Source organism: Scyliorhinus torazame, chromosome 2, assembly GCF_047496885.1.
Source record: "Scyliorhinus torazame isolate Kashiwa2021f chromosome 2, sScyTor2.1, whole genome shotgun sequence".
Lineage (NCBI taxonomy): Eukaryota > Metazoa > Chordata > Chondrichthyes > Carcharhiniformes > Scyliorhinidae > Scyliorhinus > Scyliorhinus torazame.
Window position 1 is genome coordinate 109,831,999 of NC_092708.1, and position 19,855 is coordinate 109,851,853.

The 19,855-nt window shown below is 45.2% G+C and overlaps 1 protein-coding gene across 8 annotated transcripts in view; it reads right to left on the minus strand.

Annotated features, from left to right (window-relative positions):
• The window catches only part of LOC140390359 (formin-like protein 2), a 378,101-nt gene that overhangs the window by 43,113 nt on the left and 315,133 nt on the right, over positions 1–19,855 (minus strand). For 5 of the 8 annotated variants that reach the window (XR_011934621.1, XM_072475489.1, XM_072475483.1 and 2 more), the window contains exons 12-18: positions 19,620–19,769; positions 17,346–17,447; positions 5,908–6,202; positions 5,022–5,216; positions 3,267–3,287; positions 1,595–1,719; positions 30–232 (exon numbers count right to left, since the gene is read on the minus strand). Coding sequence is in view for 7 of the 8 variants with exons in the window: in XM_072475489.1 (XP_072331590.1) it covers positions 30–232; positions 1,595–1,719; positions 3,267–3,287; positions 5,022–5,216; positions 5,908–6,202; positions 17,346–17,447; positions 19,620–19,769 (1,091 nt within the window). In the remaining variant the exon portion in view is untranslated. The remainder of the gene's footprint in view (positions 1–29; positions 233–1,594; positions 1,720–3,266; positions 3,288–5,021; positions 5,217–5,907; positions 6,203–17,345; positions 17,448–19,619; positions 19,770–19,855) is intronic. The other 3 variants (XM_072475506.1, XM_072475478.1, XM_072475497.1) reach the window with 1 other exon arrangement.

Sequence of the window (19,855 nt, forward strand, 5' to 3'; positions counted from 1 at the left end):
TGTTTCCGGAAGAGACTTCAATTACTCACATTTGGATGGCCCTGCATATTTCATCAGTCGTTTTCCCTGCCTTTCGCAATGTGATGGCAAGGTTCTTGGCTCTGTTGGAATCCAGCAATGTCACTTTGTTTGACCCTTTTTGGATCACCTTTTGTCTACTAGAAACAATATCCATGGCTTGCCCTTGGGCTTTTGTTTTGAATATTTCTTCAAACTCATCCACATTCAGTTCCTGCAAATCAGAATTTGTACATACAGCCAAGAATAGTGCTGAGATATTCAAAACAATTTAAGCACAAAGTTTCAAGTATAGAAGCAGGGATGTGTTGCTGCAATTGTACAGGGCCTTGGTGAGGCCACACTTGGAGTATTGTGTGCAGTTTTGGTCTCCTTCTCTGAGGAAGGATGTCCTTGCTCTCGAGAGAGTGCAGCGAAGGTTTAGCAGACTGATTCCAGGGATGGCGGGACTGTCATATGAGGAGAGATTGACTAGGTTGGGATTGTTCTCACTGAAGTTCAGGGGCGAAATTCTCCGGTATCGGCGCGGTGTCCGCCGACTGGCGCCCAAAACGGCGCAAATCAGTCGTGCATCGCGCCGACCCACAGGTGCGGAATGCTCCGCATCTTTAGGGGCCGAGCCCCAACCTTAAGGGGCTAGGCCCGCGCCGGACGAATTTCCGCCCCGCCAGCTGGCGGAAAAGGCCTTTGGTGCCCCGCCAGCTGGCGCTGAAATTACATCCCCTGGCGGCGCATGCGCGGGAGCGTTAGCGGCCGCTGACGACATTCCCACGCATGCGCAGTGGAGGGAGTCTCTTCCGCCTCCGCCATGGTGGAGACCGTTGCGAAGGCGGAAGGGAAAGAGTGCCCCCATGGCACAGGCCCGCCCGCGGATCGGTGGGCCCCGATCGTGGGCCAGGCCACCATGGGGGCACCCCCCGGGGCCAGATCGCCCCGCACCCCCCTCCAGGACCCCGGAGCCGGCCCGCGCCGCCTTGTCCCGCCGGTAAGGTAGGTGGTTTAATCTATGCCGGCGGGACAGGCATTTTAGCGGCGGGACTTCGGCCCATCCGGGCCGGAGAATCGCGGGGGGGGGGGGGCCTTGCCAACCGGCGCGGCGCGATTCCCGCCTCCGCCGAATATCCGGTGCCTGAGAATTCGGCGGGGGCGGGATTCACGGCGGCCAACGGCCATTCTCCGACCCGGCGGGGGGTCGGAGAATGACGCCCCTGGGATCACAGCCTGAGGATTCAGGGTAAACCATTTCGGACAGAGATAAGGAGACATTTCTTCCACAAAAGAATGGTGAGCCTGTGGAATTCATTACCATAGGAAGTAGTTGATGCTAAAACTTTGAATATATTCAAGAGGCGGTTAGATATAGCACTTGGGGCGAATGGGATCAAAGGCTACGGGGAGAAAGCAGTATGAGGCTATTGAGTTGGATGATCAGCCATGATCGTGATGAATGGCGGAGCAGGCTCGAAGGGCCAAAAGGCCTCCACCTGCTCCTATCTTCTATGTATCTATGTAAAATGGCAGACATGATTTTTAATATCCGTCTCTATATTTATCCTTATATAATCTAAAGACATACCTCTAGAATTCTCTCATCATCAATGTCATTGAAGACAGTGCCATTGATCTGATTAGGCTTCAGTGCCACCCAGTTAAAGACTGGCATACGAAATTTGGTCTTGATAGGTTTCTTGATCTTCACAGCTGCTCAAAAAAATGGTTCCGAGTTTGTTCCTCATTACTTAAGCCATCCATAACATACTAAATTCAATTCTGTCCAAACTTCCATTGCACTTGTGAGTTTTAATGGCTCGCCAATTCTCATGCAATTACAAATTTAACAGTTTGCAATTATCTGTGACCCAAATGACAGCAGGAAAAGTTATACTTATATTTTTATTAGGCTTCAGAAAACTTGCATATTCATCATGATGGGATTTTTGGAGACTCCATTAGTGAGCACATAACTAATAACAGATTTGTTTTTATAGTTTTCTTCACTGGCACTGAAAAACATCCACCTGGGTACGAACAGGTAGCAGGGGAAATAAGGTTAAATATTAATTATTTTCAGTCAGATTTAGCATTCCAAGACCAAACTAAATTATTCCAAATATTTTCATGGCCAGTTTCGGCATTTACTTAAATTTTAACTTCTCCCAGATTAGTGAACTACACAGACCTGACAAACTGCCTTGGTAAATGTGCAGTTATTGCCTAGTCAGGGGTAATATCAAAAACATTTGTAAATCGACAAATTATTCAATGGATTGTTCAAAATTGCTGATAAAAGAGGCATGTTGAAGCTTTTCGTCTTGCATTCATCTGATTGGGAGAGGAATTGCCGTCTATCAGAGTCCAGTTGCCAAGCAATCAGTACTCTTCTCAAACAGTTTAAATTGTTGATTTCCCCCTTATATTGGTTTTCTTGTGAAATGGCCTGATGAATGCAAGACAAAAAACTTCGACATGCTTCTTTTTTCAGCAACACTCAAGTTCTGTACGACCAAGTGACTATTATTCAAAATCTGAACTTCCAATTGCAAGTGCAAGTTGCCATTTCCTGTCATTTGAGGTCACAATTTAAGTTTAAATAAGTTGGTCTACAGTGCGCAGGCTCTACTTGTGTCATCTAACTCCATGATTAAGAGTGGATACATTCAAATTGAACACATGTACTAACTGTATTAATGGACCACAATAAAACACTTGGAACATGCATGAACTAGGACAAACAAGAGAGATACTGCACATGGTATCTTTCAAGACAATTTAGAATTTTCAGGGTTTAATCCACAATATACAAAAATAAAACACCTCTGATCTGGGAATGAGAATACTATATAGAATTTGATTGTCGCAGCCACCCACTGTGATTATTACCTCACATATATGAACTAATTCACTTCAGCTCTTAATTATAGCAACAAACATAGATGTATTTTTTTAGTGAGTAATTGTGTCACAGGTTGATTCAAACAACTGAGCCAACACTTGGAATCGTGAATAAAAATATCAAATCCATGGTGGGGGGGGAAGGTTAATTATAACATTTATCATTAACTTTTATTTCAAGTAGACAATGGTAACTGGGAAACAGAAGAAAGTGTTGTAATGTACTGAGATAAACCGCTTGTTGTGTTTTATTTTTGTTCAATAAAATGCATTGAAAGAACCATGGTCAACAACATGTATCACTGCTTGAAAGACAGATACAGTGTAATGCACCAATAGAGCATAAAGAAACCTACAGAACAGCTTGATTGGTCCCTCTTGTATGGAAGCAGACAGGGTAGATAAAGAAAGACGAGTTAGCAAAAGAGAAGTTATTAAATAGTGTGCAAGAGATAGCAGAAATCATTTATCATTGGCAGGCATTCTCATTGCAGAAAGTGCCTGAGGAAATTTATTGCACCATTTTGCCACAGATAGAACAAGATGGACCTCAATAATTTTGCAACTTTTACAAATTCCATGCATTCGTCATGACATTTATTGTCCGATCTTTTATTTTTATAATATTTCTAATTTGCAAAAAGGTTATTATTGTCTTACCAGAAGCTCAATTATTATACAGAGCTATGTCATGTGATTGATACAATCTCACTGATCCACTGTATATGCCATTGATTTTACATCCAGTAGCCATAATGAGACGACCATGTCATGCAATTCCAACCCAATAAAAGAATCAAAGAAGATTTATCTCTTTCAATCCAAAATCATTGTTGGATGTCAATTTAATTCATGATGATTCTTTGATATGGTCACTACATTTCTGTCATAATTTCTCCCTTTTCTGTCTTTATTCTTTCGTTACCTTTTCTCCCTAAATCACAGAATGTCAGAACCATGATTTGTAATGGTTACACTGGGTAGCTTTCCTCTTTTGCCATTCTCTCCCCACTTCCCAGTTCCATTATTTTTCCTTTGTCCCTCTAACTGATGATTTTTTAAAAATAAAAATTATTTCTGGATACCAATCATTTCCTGAGTCAGGAGGAGTGAATGACACTCTGTTTAACCTCCTGCCAGGTGATATGGGATCCCTAGAATGACTTGCATTCCTGTTTTCTGCTAGGTCATCAGCCCCTATCCGCTGTCGCAGATAACGTAAGATTAGAATGGTGATATGAAGAGAATGCAAAATACAAATCATAATGAATAAATTACTTTCTAGAATTTCCCGGTTCTCTACCTTCTTCACCTGGTTGACTTATTGGGATTCATACTAAATCTCCACGATGGGTCAGAGATGGTCGGCGGCGGGGCTAATAATTAAAAAAAGTTATTCAGGGAATTCACCTCCGACTCAAGACTCAGGAGATGGCTGACTCAGGAGATGGCGCAGTGAAATGGAGTCAGTAGTAGCAGGTTGCAGAAGGGATGTGCTTTTAGCACATTCCCTGCGGACCAGGGCAAATGCTCCACCAATCTCCCAAGCAAATCTTTGGCCTCCCTCCACTGCTGCAATCAACCTTCCTCACCCTCCCATTGTCCCTCCAAACTTCAATCTCAAGCTGCCTGATGCAAGATTAGACAATCCTTGGCCCAATTCTGTTCTTCTCCCCCATTTTTTCTTCTCTCACTCCTGGCTGCCAGGCTCTGACCACTCCTGACCTCTACCATGAAACCCAAACAATCACAAGACTCCATTCCCACCCCACCTTCCCGTAACTACCGGGGCCACAGATTCTACAGCTCTATAGCTGAAAGTCACAAATTAAGTAACATACCCCACACCCATGCACACCCCATTTTTACTGCCCAGGATAGAATAGATGGGATGCAACTTTCTACATTTAGAGTCACAGTGTTGTCTGGATCCAGTAGTCAAACTTCCAATATTGCTGAGTATTCCTTTTTATTTCTGAATAAACCAGTCCTTTTTTTCACCCAATGTATATTAGCCATATTACCTGAACTAATAAAATAACAATTAGTGTCTCATCACCCATAAACCGAGTGTCTGAGTGACACTTTGCGACTGGATAACATGGTGTTACCTGCTAAGCCAGGGTTAAAAATTAGAGTTGGGGCTGTCCCAGGCAATGGAGGAGCTGCTGGTGGGGGTGGGGGTGGTGGTGGTGGCGGCGGTGGAGGAGCAGGAGCAGGCAGAGCTTCGGAAGTTGGCGGCAGCAGTGGTGGTGGAGGAGCAGGAAGAGCCGACGATGATTGGGCAGACACGGGTCCATTTTGTACTGCCAAAATTACAAACACAAGAGTTATGATTAGCTTTCAGACAAGGCATAAACGCTACTGTCAGTCCTGCAAGCATTTTCTTTTGTCACAGGATGAAGGTTAAACGATTACTGCATTTCCGACAAAGCTACCTAAATAGGTAAGCATAAAACAATATTAAACACACTGCAATGTGTTTATTTCAAAAGTCCCAGATTACAGATGGAAATCTCAATTTAATGTTACAAGTGGGTGAGATGAGGTTTAGATAAAATACTATCTTCATTGTGCTTGCATAGTCTTTTCAGTAATTCTTACTGCTACTAATATACTTTTCCACGGTCACACCCATTCAACAGAAACTCAGATTTAAACTGTTACTATTTAAGATTATAGACGGGAGTCTCCGGTTCCTCCAGCCATGTGTCCTCAGCGGCGCACCATTCGCTGGCGGCTGGATTCTCTCTTCTCGCCGTTTGCCAATGTGATTTCCCATTGAAGCTGCCCACGCCACCTGGAAACCAACAGGAAACGGTGCGCTGCCAGCGGGAAAAGAGAATCCCAACAGCTGGATAATTCCGGCCTATATTTTCCCATAAAAATAGCAACATAGTTATTGCCAGCCAGCCAGGGCCATGTAATTGTAACATGTTTAGTCCTCAGTGACATTCTCCACAAATAATTTAGAAGCCAATCTCAGTAATGCCTTACCTGCACCCGACAGGCATGGAGGAGGAGGGGGAAGCGGTTGCATTCCCGATCCTTCAAGCGGTGGTCCTGTATAAATGCTAGGTACGTGCCCTGCACCCGGAGACAGTGTCGTGGAAGACAAAACTGGTAGAATGGCAATGTCACCATCTCCTTTCTTCTGGACTTTGATGGACCCTTGCTTCTCTAATTCATGAATCTTTTTCTCTAGGTGATTATGTCTTTGTATGGTCTCCTCCTTCTCCTTGATCATTCTCCTCAGCGTGTGAACCTGCATATTGGTATCTTTGTAAATCTCCTGGAAAGGGAGAAGGAAAATAAATTACCCAAGGAAAGATTTACTCTCTAAATCACTCCCAACAAAGAAATATTGAGATTTGCACTTGCTTGCATCTTTTTTAAATCATGACTAAATTCCTCGCACTCCCCTCCACATTTTACTACAAAGAAAACCAAAGTACTCCACTTGCTCTTAACAATTGGGACATCTTCAAATTGTATATTGATGCTAAAATAATGGGGCAGGATAAGAACTTGACAGGATACCATTAGAATTCCCACATGGAGGTTAAATGCTAATCCACAATGACTGAAGTTCAGAAGGAAAAGGTATCTCTCGAATGCCTTACGGTGCAACTTAAAGAGCATTTACCGACACCCTGAAGCAAGCCATTAAATTGACTGAGGAAATCTGGGTAAAAGAGGGTGGAAGAGTGGGGGGGGGGGAAGAATCTTAAAAAAAAAACAAGTTTATACCCTCAAAAAAACAAAATGATAACTCAAGTATAGCCAAATGCTCTATCTCAAATCGTGAATCATGCATAACATTTCCAGCTGGTCTCCCATTCTTGACACACATTTAAAATGCAAGGCACTTTCAACATAAGCGTCACTGCGTTCTAGTATGTAGCAGCAAATTTGTAAAGAGGTCAGGTTCAGGTCACACTTACAGCCTGAAGAAACCAAAACAGTGCAATAAACTAAGGTTTGACTGAAGTTCAGGAAATCAGCATCCTGTGGACTGTAGCATTGGTGTATAACTGGTGTTAATACCTGACAAAAGCTTACTGTGAATACGAATCATATTGATATGTAATCAGTCTGAAGATCACAACTTTTGTTGTTTCAGGCTGCACTGGCTTGTCATCAACCTCAATAATTCAAACTTGTTTTGGAATTACGTTAACCACTGGTTTACACTCAGAAATTACAGCTCTTCTTCAAAGTCACAGAATCACAGATGTTTACAGCATGGAAACAAGCCCTTCGGCCCAGCTTATTCATGCCGCCCAGTTTCTATCACTAAGCTAGTCCCACTTGCCTGCATTTGGCCCATATCTCTCTATACCCACCCTACCCATGTAACTGTCCAACTGCTTTTTAAAGGAAAAATTGTACCCGTCTCTACCACTGCCTCTGGCAGCCCGTTCCAGATGGTCACTACCCTCTGTATGAAGACATTTCCTCTCTGGTCTCTTTTGTATCTGTCTCCTCTCACCTTAAACCTATGCCCTCTAGTTCTAGACTCCTCTGCCTGTGGGAAAAGATGTTGACTATCTACCTTATCAATGCTCCTCATTATTTTATAGACCTCTATAAGTTCACCCCTAAGCCTCCTACGCTCCAGAGAAAAAAGTCCCAGCCTATCCAGCCTCTCCTTACAACTCAGACTATTAAGTCCTGGTAGCACTCTCGTAAATCTCTTCTGCACTCTTTCTAGTTTAACAATATCCTTCCTATAATAGGGTGACCAGAACTGAACACAGTATTCCAATGTGTGGTCTTACCACTGTCTTGTACAACTTCAACAAGATGTCCTAACTCCTGTATTCAATATTCTGACCAGTAAAACCTAGCATGCTGAATGCCTTCTTCACCACCCTGTCCACCTGTGACTCCACATTCAAGGAGCTATGAACCTGTACCCCTAGATCTCTGTGTTCTGCAACTCTCCCCAACTCCCTAACATTAGCTGAAAGGGTCCTTCCCTGATTTGATCTATCAAAAGTACAGTAATGTTATGCATAGAAAGAAAGATCTTGCATTTATATGTCTCCCACAGTCTTAGAATTCCTCAAAGCGATTCACCTCTAATAAAGTATTTTTAAAAATTTGATCATTTTTGTAATGAGGGGAAATAAAGCAGACAATCGGTGGACAAAGTCCCACAAATTGCAATGCGATTAATGACTGTTTTAATCTGTTTTGTGATGTGGGTCGATAAATAAATGTTGGCCAGGACAGAAAGAGAACTATAGAGATCTGCTTCAAAATGTGGCAATAATTCGTTATACCTATTTGACAGGCTAGATGGGGCCTCAATCTAGTGCTTTATTCAATGGATGGCACTGCTGAGAAGGCATCACTTCACAACGGCGCCTTTAATATGATAAAACATCTGAAGGTGCTTTTCAGGAAACATTACTGAGCCTTACAAGGGGATATCATGGCAGATGACTAAAAGTTTGGTCAAAGAGGTAGGTTTTGAGGATTGATTGATTGATATTTTTATTGTCATATCTACCGAAGTACAGTGAAAAGTATTTTTCTGCGGCCAAGGGAACGTACATATTACGTACATAGTAGACAAAAGAATAATCGGCAGAGTACATTGACAATGGTATATCAACAAATAGTGATTGGTTACAGTGTGGAAAACAGGCCAAACAAGAGCAGCATAGGGTGTCGTGAGTAGCGTTCCTACAGGGAACAGATCAAACCAAGGGAGAGTTGTTGAGGAGTCTAGTAGCTGTGGGGAAGAAGCTGTTCCTATGTCTGGATGCCCTGGCCTTCAGACTTCTGTATCTTCTGCCTGATGGAAGGGTCTGGAAGAGGGCAAAGCCTGGGTGTGAAGGGCCTCTGACAATGCTGTCAAGCTTGTGTGATGCGCTGGGCTGAGGTCACCACACTCTGCAGTTTCTTGCAACCTTGGGACGAGCAGTTGCCATTCCAAGCTGTAATGCAGCCGGATAAGATGCTCTCTATGGCACATCTGTAGAAGTTTGTGAGAGTTGATGCAGACATGCCAAATTTCTTTAGCTCCCATAGGAAGTAGAGATATTAGGCAGGATTCTCCGAGCCTCCGCGTCGAAATGGCGCTCGGCGCAGGGGGGGAAGAATGGGGCCTCAGACCCGCGATCGGGTCCGACCGGAGAATCGTGCCAGTCGCGCGTGCGCGGTCGACGTGGCGCCTGTCGGGGGCCATTGAAAGAGGCCCCCGCGGTGATTCTCCGCGGTCAACCGGCCGGGTTCCCGCCGGCGTGGTTCACGTTCCACCCGGGGGGTGCTCTGCATCGTGGCTGCGGTGGCCGTCTGGTAGGGGGGGCAGGGGGCTCAGTCTCCGGGGGGGCCTCCACAATGGCCAGGTCCGCGATGAGGGGCCACCGATTGGCAGGCGCGCGCGATCTGGGGGGTCCTACCTTCTTCCACACCGGCCTGCTGTGTGGCTCCACCACATTGCGCGGCGCTGGTGCGCAAGCAGCCGCTGCGCGCATGCATGGACCCGCAGTGAAGGGCCGCGAACGGCAGCCCAGGAGCAGCGCGGAGCACGCCGGCGCTGTGCTGTCCCCCTCTGGCCTACAGAAGCGCTGGGACAAGTGGCTGTTGACGCCGGTGTGAAGCATTCCGGTCTTTACGCCGGCGTCAACACTTAGCCGCGTTTTTAGAGAATCCCGGCCATTGTTGGGCTTTCTTGACTGTTGCATCAACGTGAGTGTACCAGGACAGACTGTTCGTGATGGTGACCCCCAGGAACTTAAAGCTATCGACCATCTCTACTTCAGAGCCATTGATGTAGACAGGAGGGTGGTGTCGTGCTACGCTTCCTGAAATCGATGATGAGTTCCTCGGTCTAAACCTCGGTCTAAACCGGAGAGGCATAAATATCCTGGCCGCGAGGTTTGCTAGTGTCACACGGGAGGGTTTAAACTAGTATGGCAGGGGGGTGGGCACGGGAGCAATAGGTCAGAAGGTGGGAGCATTGAGGGAGAACTAGGGAATAGGGACAGTGTGGCTCTGAGGCAGAGCAGACAGGGAGAAGTTGCTGAACACAGCGGGTCTGGTGGCCTGAAGTGCATATGTTTTAATGCAAGAAGTATTACGGGTAAGGCAGATGAACTTAGAGCTTGGATTAGTACTTGGAACTATGATGTTGTTGCCATTACAGAGACCTGGTTGAGGGAAGGGCAGGATTGTCAGCTAAACGTTCCAGGATTTAGATGTTTCAGGCGGGATAGAGGGGGATGTAAAAGGGGAGGCGGAGTTGCGCTACTGGTTCGGGAGAATATCACAGCTGTACTGAGAGAGGACACCTCAGAGGGCAGTGAGGCTATATGGGTAGAGATCAGGAATAAGAAGGGTGCAGTCACAATGTTGGGGGTTTACTACAGGCCTCCCAACAGCCAGCGGGAGATAGAGGAGCAGATAGGTAGACAGATTTTGGAAAAGAGTAAAAGCAACAGGGTTGTGGTGATGGGAGACTTCAACTTCCCCAATATTGACTGGGACTCACTTAGTGCCAGGGGCTTAGACGGGGCGGAGTTTGTAAGGAGCATCCAGGAGGGCTTCTTAAAACAATATGTAGACAGTCCAACTTGGGAAGGGGCGGTACTGGACCTGGTATTGGGGAATGAGCCCGGCCAGGTGGTAGATGTTTCAGTAGGGGAGCATTTCGGTAACAGTGACCACAATTCAGTAAGTTTTAAAGTACTGGTGGACAAGGATAAGAGTGGTCCTAGGATGAATGTGCTAAATTGGGGGAAGGCTAATTATAACAATATTAGGCGGGAACTGAAGAACATAGATTGGGGGCGGATGTTTGAGGGCAAATCAACATCTGACATGTGGGAGGCTTTCAAGTGGCAGTTGAAAGGAATTCAGGACCGGCATGTTCCTGTGAGGAAGAAGGATAAATATGGCAATTTTCGGGAACCTTGGATGACGAGAGATATTGTAGGCCTCGTCAAAAAGAAAAAGGAGGCATTTGTCAGTGCTAAAAGGCTGGGAACAGACGAAGCCTGCGTGGAATATAAGGAAAGTAGGAAGGAACTTAAGCAAGGAGTCAGGAGGGCTAGAAGGGGTCACGAAAAGTCATTGGCAAATAGGGTTAAGGAAAATCCCAAGGCTTTTTACACGTACATAAAAAGCAAGAGGGTAGCCAGGGAAAGGGTTTGCCCACTGAAGGATATGCAATGGAATCTATGTGTGGAGCCAGAGGAAATGGGCGAGGTACTAAATGAATACTTTGCATCAGTATTCACCAAAGAGAAGAAATTGGTAGATGTTGAGTCTGGAGAAGGGTGTGTAGATAGCCTGGGTCACATTGTGATCCAAAAAGACGAGGTGTTGGGTGTCTTAAAAAATATTAAGGTAGATAAGTCCCCAGGGCCTGATGGGATCTACCCCAGAATACTGAAGGAGGCTGGAGAGGAAATTGCTGAGGCCTTGACAGAAATCTTTGGATCCTCGCTGTCTTCAGGGGATGTCCCGGAGGACTGGAGAATAGCCAATGTTGTTCCTCTGTTTAAGAAGGGTAGCAAGGATAATCCCGGGAACTACAGGCCGGTGAGCCTTACTTCAGTGGTAGGGAAATTACTGGAGAGAATTCTTCGAGACAGGATCTACTCCCATTTGGAAGCAAATGGACGTATTAGTGAGAGGCAGCACGGTTTTGTGAAGGGGAGGTCGTGTCTCACTAACTTGATAGAGTTTTTCGAGGAGGTCACTAAGATGATTGATGCAGGTAGGGCAGTGGATGTTGTCTATATGGACTTCAGTAAGGCCTTTGACAAGGTCCCTCATGGTAGACTAGTACAAAAGGTGAAGTCACACGGGATCAGGGGTGAGCTGGCAAGGTGGATACAGAACTGGCTAGGCCATAGAAGGCAGAGAGTAGCAATGGAAGGATGCTTTTCTCATTGGAGGACTGTGACCAGTGGTGTTCCACAGGGATCAGTGCTGGGACCTTTGCTCTTTGTAGTATATATAAATGATTTGGAAGAAAATGTAACTGGTCTGATTAGTAAGTTTGCAGACGACACAAAGGTTGGTGGAATTGCGGAAAGCGATGAGGACTGTTGGAGGATACAGCAGGATTTAGATTGTTTGGAGACTTGGGCGGAGAGATGGCAGATGGAGTTTAATCCGGACAAATGTGAGGTAATGCATTTTGGAAGGTCTAATGCAGGTAGGGAATATACAGTGAATGGTAGAACCCTCAAGAGTATTGAAAGTCAAAGAGATCTAGGAGTACAGGTCCACAGGTCATTGAAAGGGGCAACACTGGTGGAGACGGTAGTCAAGAAGGCATACGGCATGCTTGCCTTCATTGGCCGGGGCATTGAGTATAAGAATTGGCAAGTCATGTTGCAGCTGTATAGAACCTTAGTTAGGTCACACTTGGAGTATAGTGTTCAATTCTGGTCGCCACACTACCAGAAGGATGTGGAGGCTTTAGAGAGGGTGCAGAAGAGATTTACCAGAATGTTGCCTGGTATGGAGGGCATTAGCTATGAGGAGCGGTTGAATAAACTCGGTTTGTTCTCACTGGATCGAAGGAGGTTGAGGGGAGACCTGATAGAGGTATACAAAATTATGAGGGGCATAGACAGAGTGGATAGTCAGAGGCTTTTCCCCAGGGTAGAGGGGTCAATTACTAGGGGGCATAGGTTTAAGGTGAGAGGGGCAAGGTTTAGAGTAGATGTACAAAGCAAGTTTTTTACGCAGAGGGTAGTGGGTGCCTGGAACTTGCTACCGGAGGAGGTGGTGGAAGCAGGGACGATAGTGACATTTAAGGGGCATCTTGACAAATACATGAATAGGATGGGAATAGAGGGATACGGACCCAGGAAGTGTAGAAGATTGTAGTTTAGTCGGGCAGCATGGTCGGCACGGGCTTGGAGGGCCGAAGGGCCTGTCCTGTGCTGTACATTTCTTTGTTCTTTGTTTGTTCTTTGTCTTTCCAACATTTAGAGAGAGGTTGTTTTCGGTACACCATGCAACTAAGTGTTCTATCACCCTTCTTTAGTCTGATTCGTCATTGTTTGAGATACGAGTCACCACAGTCGTATCATCTGCAAACTTATAGATTGAATTGGTGTTGAATCTTGCCACTCAGTTGTGTGTGTATAGGGAGTACAGTAGAGTACTAAGCACACATCCTTGCGGGGCCCCGGTGTTGAGGATTACTGTGGAGGAGGTGTTGTTACCTATCCTGACAGATTGCGGTCTGATGGTGAGGAAGTGAAGGATCCAGCTGCACAGGGAGGGGTCAGGTCCAAGGTTGCAGAGTTTGATTATTAGTCTTGTTGGGATAATGATGTTGAAGGCGGAGCTGTAATCTATGAACAGCAGTCTGACGCAGGTGTCCCTGTTGTCGAAATGTTCGAGAGTTGATTGTAGGGCCAGAGAGATAGCATCTGCTGTGGATCGGTTGCCGCGGTAGGCGAACTACAATGGATCGAGACCATCTGGGAATCTGCCATTGATCCGTCTCATGACTATCCGCTCGAAACATTTGATGGTAACAGACGTCAGGGCCACTGGTTGGTAGTCGTTGAGGCACGCTACCTTATTCTTCTTTGGTACTGGTATTATGGTGGTCCTCTTGAAGCAGGTAGGGACCCCAGAGCGGAGGAGTGAGGTTGTGAAGACATCTGCGAATACACTCGCCAGCTGGTCAGCGCAGGCTCTGAGTGCTTGCCCAGGGACTCCGTCGGGGCCCGTCGCTTTCCACGGGTTTACTTTCAAGAAGGCAGCGCTTACCTCCGAGGCAGTATTAGTGGGTATGGGTATGTCCAAGGCTGTTGGGGCGAGTGGCATTGATGTATTGGCTGACTGTTCAAAGCGGGTATACAACTTGTTCAGTTCATCGGGGAGGGATGCTCCAGCCCCAGAGATTCCGCCTGGTCTTGCTTTGTAGCCTGTGATCTCATGTAAGCCCTGCCATAGATGTCTTGGGTTTGTGTCGTTGACCTGGGACTCTAGTTTGATCCGGTTCTGTCTTTTGGCGTCCCCGATGGCTTTCCGTACGTCGTACCTGGATTTCTTATATAGGTCAGGGTTGTCAAACTTGAGCGCCTACATCCGGGACTTTAGCAGGGAGTGGACCTTTTGTTGAGCCAGGGTTTCCGATTGGGGAACACCCGTATTGTCTTCTTTGGTACACAGTCCTCAACACACTTATTGATGAAGTCTGTGACGATGGTTGCGTACTCATCGAGGCTAGCTGCCGCAGCCTTGAATATGGACCAGTCCACAGACTCCAAGCAATCGCGGAAAGTGTCCTCTGATGCTTAGGACTAGCACTGCACGGTTTTCTTGGCTGGTTCAGCATGCTTGAGTTGCTGTTTGTAAGCTGGAGGTAGAAGTACTGACTTTTGGTCGGTTTTGCCAAAGTGTGGTCGGGGAATGGAGCGATAGACACCTTTGATGCTCGTGTAGCAGTGGTCCAGAGTGCTTGTATCTCTGGTGGGGCGGGAGATATGTTGATGGAGTTTGGGTAGAACGCTTAAGGAGCGCTTAAGGAGGAAAGAAAGGTACAGAAACAGAGAGATTTAGAAAGGGAATTCTAGAGTTTATGCCCTTAGCACCTGAAGGCATAACTGTCAATAGAGGGATTAAAATCGGAATGTTCAACAGTCGCCAGAATTAGACCAGCATAGATACCTTGAAGGATTGTGTGGCTGGAGGAGATTACAGAAATAGGAAAAGGTGAGGCCACAGGTGGACTTCAAAACTAAGATGAGAAATTAACATTGGAGCATTGTTTTTTTAAAATAAATTTAGAGTACCCAATTCATTTTTTCCAATTAAAGGGCAATTTAGCGTGGCCAATCCACCTAGCCTGCACATCTTTGGGTTGTGGGGGCGAAACCCACGCAAATACGGGGAGAATGTGCAAACTCCACACAGACAGTGACCCAGAGCCGGGATCAAACCTGGGATCTCTACACCGTGAGGCAGCAGGGCTAACCCACTGCGCCACCGTGCTGCCCGGAGTATTGTTTGAGCAGGAGCCAATGCATGTCAGTGAGCACTGAGATGATGGGTGAACAGGACGCGATGCAAGTTAGGACACTGGCAGAATGTTGGTGTAATCTCAAATTTATGAATGGTGGAAGATGGGAGCTTGAACAGGTTGGAATAGTTAAATCTCAATGCAACAAAGGCATGAACGAGGGTTTCAGCAGCAGATGAGCTGAGGTGGGCCAGAGCCAAGCAAAGTTACAGAGGTGTTCATGATGGTACAGTATGGGATCGGAGTTGACTACAACACCAAGGTTCTAAGTAGTCTTGTTCAGCCTCAGATAGTTGCCCAGAAGAGGCATGGAGTCTGTGAGTCGGGTCTGGAACTTGCGAATGTCAATGGCTTCATTCTTCCCAATTTCTAGTTGAAGGAAATTTATGCTCATTCATTATTGAATGTTGGTCAAGCAGTCTGACAATTTTGAGATAGTGGGGGAGTCGATAGAGGTGGTGGTGAAGTAGATCTGGGTGCCATCAGCACACATATTATAGTGATATATAATTGGGGGCTGGTTCAGCTCAGTTGGCTGGACAGCTGGTTTGTGATGCAAGGCCAGCAGCACAAGTTCAATTCCCTTACCAGCTGATGTTATTGATGAAGGCCTTCTCAACCTTGCCCCTCCTTTGAGGTGTGGTGATTCTCAGGTTAAATCACCACCAGTCAGCTCACCCCCTTAAAAGGGAAAGCACTATCTGGGACTATGGTGACTTTATTTTACTGTAATGTTCACTGAAATGCAGAAATCACAAGGGAGACAACCTTGTGAAAGAGATCGAGATAAAGTTAAGAAATCAAGAGTGGGAATAAAAGAAAGAGCAGTTATGGATTAGCAGATCTGCAGAAATAGCGTCTGCAAGTAATTTCAGATACAGAGTATTGGCATCATATTCAGTTGCTAATCAGGCCTTTAAGATCACACCTCTAACCCAAATCCTTAGGTCAAAGAACAATTTCAAATTACTTGGAAATGTTAGCCTCTGGGTCAATTATATTTAAACATTACTCACAATAAGTCAAATAATGCAGTATTATAACTACAAGAGTGTTATGTTATGTTCTTCACAATGTATTAGGAAGGTCACAGATCTAAGGAAGTACTGGTGAATTCAAGATTAATTGCTATCGAGACTCCCTCTTTACAGATTTTTTGAATGGTATCACAGAAATGTGAGTGCAATACTTGGAAATGTAAAGGAGAGGAAACATATACGAGAAGTACTATTTGTTTTCCTATGTATTAAGCAAATTTCTCTTTTTCTTGTATATAGCCACCATAAGTTTTAGAATCTCTAATTAAGGTCAGGAGCACTGTAAAGTGTGGTGTGCTTCCCGAAAATATTACAATGCTTAATTGCTGTTAAGTAAATATAAGGTTCAATCAAAGGCCAACAAAAGGCTCCTGCAAAATGAACATTGAATGAGTTCAGACAGACGTCAGGTAAACAGGCTGCAGATATCTTTGTTCTGGTAGTTTGAAATCATTCATTTTTATACACTTTACCCCCCAATTGTGACAGAAAAAAACACGCATTTGTCAGTCTCCCATCAAGAGGCGCAGATTTAAGGTTTTAGATAAGAAATTTAAGGGGGAATGTAAGGTAGAACTTTTTTCTATACAGTGAGTGATAACTCACTGCCTATGAAAATGGTGGAAGTGGAGGTAATGGATGATTCAAAAAGGAAATTCGATGGGCACTTGAGGGAAAGAAACTTGCAGAACCATGGGGATTGAGTGGGCAAATAAGATGGATTTGATTGTTCTACAGAACCAGAATAGACTTGATGGGCTGAATGGCCTCCTTCTGTGCTGGAATTTAATGTCTTCAGCTGCAAGTTTGGAGGCAGGGGGTTACAGGGGCATTTAATCATGCAGGAGAGTGTAGGGTGCCAGCTTTAGTCAGGAGCACGAGAGCTCATGGACAGTCTTTCTGTCCAGCTGTCAACTGAGGCCTGTAAGTGGGCTATTGAAGCTCACATAAGAGTCTCATCTCGCCACCACTGGTTGGCGAAGCCTCCAAACGGGGAACCACAAAAGCAAACTGAAGGCTTCTGAAGGGTTCCATTTTCAAAGGAACTCAGTTCCTGATCGAGGGGTCTGGCATTGGAAGGAAAAGGGCCCACTGAGTGCCACCCTTCTGCATTTTCTTTTAACCTCTGCCCAGCCAGCAACCCCATCCTGCTCATACTACCTGTGGACTGGGTCCCTTGTTGATCCTCGGCCTCTAGTGGATGCATTACCAGCAGCAGCTAGCTCACCGGGAATAGAGAGCTGCCAGCCTCTGACTAACCGACAGCCCTCAAGATTTCCTCAAGGTCCGAAATCCTGAGGAACACACAATGCTGTGCACTTAAGTTCCTTATGGGAAAATCCCACCCATCACGTCTCATAACTGCAAAAACATTTTGATGAACTTACTCTTATTACTTCCAGTTCTTTGCTTCTTTGCATTAGTTGTTTTTCCAGTTCCACAATTTTTTCCATTGCTTCATTTTCAGTGTCTTGCAACTTTTCTGACAACTGAAATGAGAAGTTCGACAAATTAATTGCTGTTTGGTGCTCGTCAATACCTGGTCCAATAAAATTGAAATTCTGATAGATCAATTATTCTAGTCAATAAGTAGCTTAACCATACACACCATGGTTAATTTCATTTTTAACTCCTCAAATAATGACCATCTCCAACAAGATGGAATCTACGCACCTCGTCTGATCAGATATTTAACTGGACCAGTCATATAAACACTGGCCGGGATTCTCCGAGCCCGCACCGGCTCAGAGAATCGGAGATGAGGCCTGCGATGCTGGTCCGACGCCGGGACGGGATTTTCCAGCGACCGGAGAATCGCCGCCAGCCGCGCGTGTGCTGTCGACGGGGCGCCGGTCGGGAGCTGCTGAAAGAGGTCCCCGTGGCGATTCTCCGCGATTCAGTTGTGTGAAGATGTTAATGGGGAATACCTTTTCTGTAGTTTAGTGTGTTAATTGCTTACTAAACTAGAGATATAATGATGAAGCTGTATAAGGCACTGGTAAGGCCACAACTGGATTATTGTGCACAGTTATGGTCACCGCATTACAGGAAAGACGTAATTGCTTTGGCGAGAGTGCAGAGAAGATTTACCAGAATGTTGCCAGAGCTGAAGAATTGTAACTAGGAAGAGAGATAGGAGAGGTTGGGGTTGTTTTCCTTAAGGCAAAGCAGGCTGAGGGGTGACATGGTTGAGGAATCCAAAATTGTGAGGGATAGAGAGAGTAGACAGGAGGAACCTGTTTCCCTTAGCAGAGAGTTCAAAAACCAGGAGTTATATATTCAAGCGAAGTGGCAGAAGGATTAGAGGGGACATGAGGAAAAACGTTTTTTACGCAGAGGATGGTGGGTGTCTGGAATTCGCTGCCTGAGTTGATGGCGAAGGCAGAGACCCTAAACTCTTAAAAAGTATCTGGATCTGCACCTTAAGTGCTTTACCCTGCAGGGCTATGGGCTGTGTGCAGGAAGATGGGATTAGAAAGGGCACCTGGGTGTCTTTGGGTCGACATGGACAAGATGGGCCAAATGTGCTGCATCATTTCTATGGTTTCTAAATAATGTTTAGTCAATGTCAATTTTAGTTTGTTTCTCACAGTAAAGGCTGAAAATATGAAATCTTGTGCGATTCTTTGCAACGATCACTGGGAAAATCATATCTCTTTTTTGTTAAAGTTATCGGTCCCTACGAGGTTTGCAACAAAGTTCCCCTCCAGGTCACACCCTACCCTGACTTGGCACTACATCGCCGTTTCCTCAGTCAGTGGGTCAAAATCCTGAAACTTGTTCTCTAAAGCACTGTAGATGTATCTGCACCACTTGGACTGGAGCAATTCAACATGGCTTAACACCACCATCTCAAGAGCAATTAGGGATGGGCAACAAATACTGGGCTTGCCATTGGCACCCAAATCCCATGAACGAATTAAAAAATTACTTTTGAATGGCAGTCACTAGTGTCAGATGAGCAAATGTAGCAGCCATGCTGTGCACTGTAAAGTCTCACAAACAGAAAATGACCAGTTGAATGAATGAATGAAAATCGCTTATTGTCACAAGTAGGCTTCAAATGAAGTTACTGTGAAAAGCCCCTAGTCGCCACATTACGGCGCCTGTTCGGGGAGGCTGATACGGGAATTGAACCGTGCTGCTGGCCTGCCTTGGTCTGCTTTAAAAGCCAGCGATTTAGCCCAGTGTGCTAAACCAGCCCCAATTAATTAAGGTTAATTAAGGTTTCATATCTCTTCACTGACAGTTCATACACAGCCTGGTTATGACTATTTTATGCACCAGATAAGAGGTACCACTTTTTAAAAAATTGTCCACTGATCACTGTAACTCATAACTACATCTGACAGCAATGATAGGCTAATCTGCACGACAAAATGTTCTTTAAACCCACAATCTATCAGAGCTTACCACATCACAGCTGTATACTTATAGTGGCATTCTGCACCAAACAAAACATCTGCATTATTATCTGGTAATAATGATCTAATCCTTTTTAATGCTGAGCTGGCTTAACCGTTTGGTCTTGAAATTATTTCTCAGTATCGCAAGGAAATTAACTAATTATTTCACGGTTGCAGGTAATCACTAAATGCAGTTTTCTTAATCATATCGGCTGGGCGTTGCAGTTCTCTTCGAAAATTTAAAGCAATGATTACATGAGAAATGTTTTCTTCCAGTTCCTCCACCCTCTCCAAGGCAGCATTCTTGGTTTCAGCATCTTCCAGTAATGCACCCACATCAAACACGTTGTCCAAGTAGGCCTGAATCTGCACTTGCAGTTTGTCACTCTCTGTGTTTTTCAGTTTCTAAAAAAAACAAACACAGTTCCTCAACATTAGAGTTCATATCAAATTATTAAGTGATTTTTGAATATAGGCCTAAAATTCACATA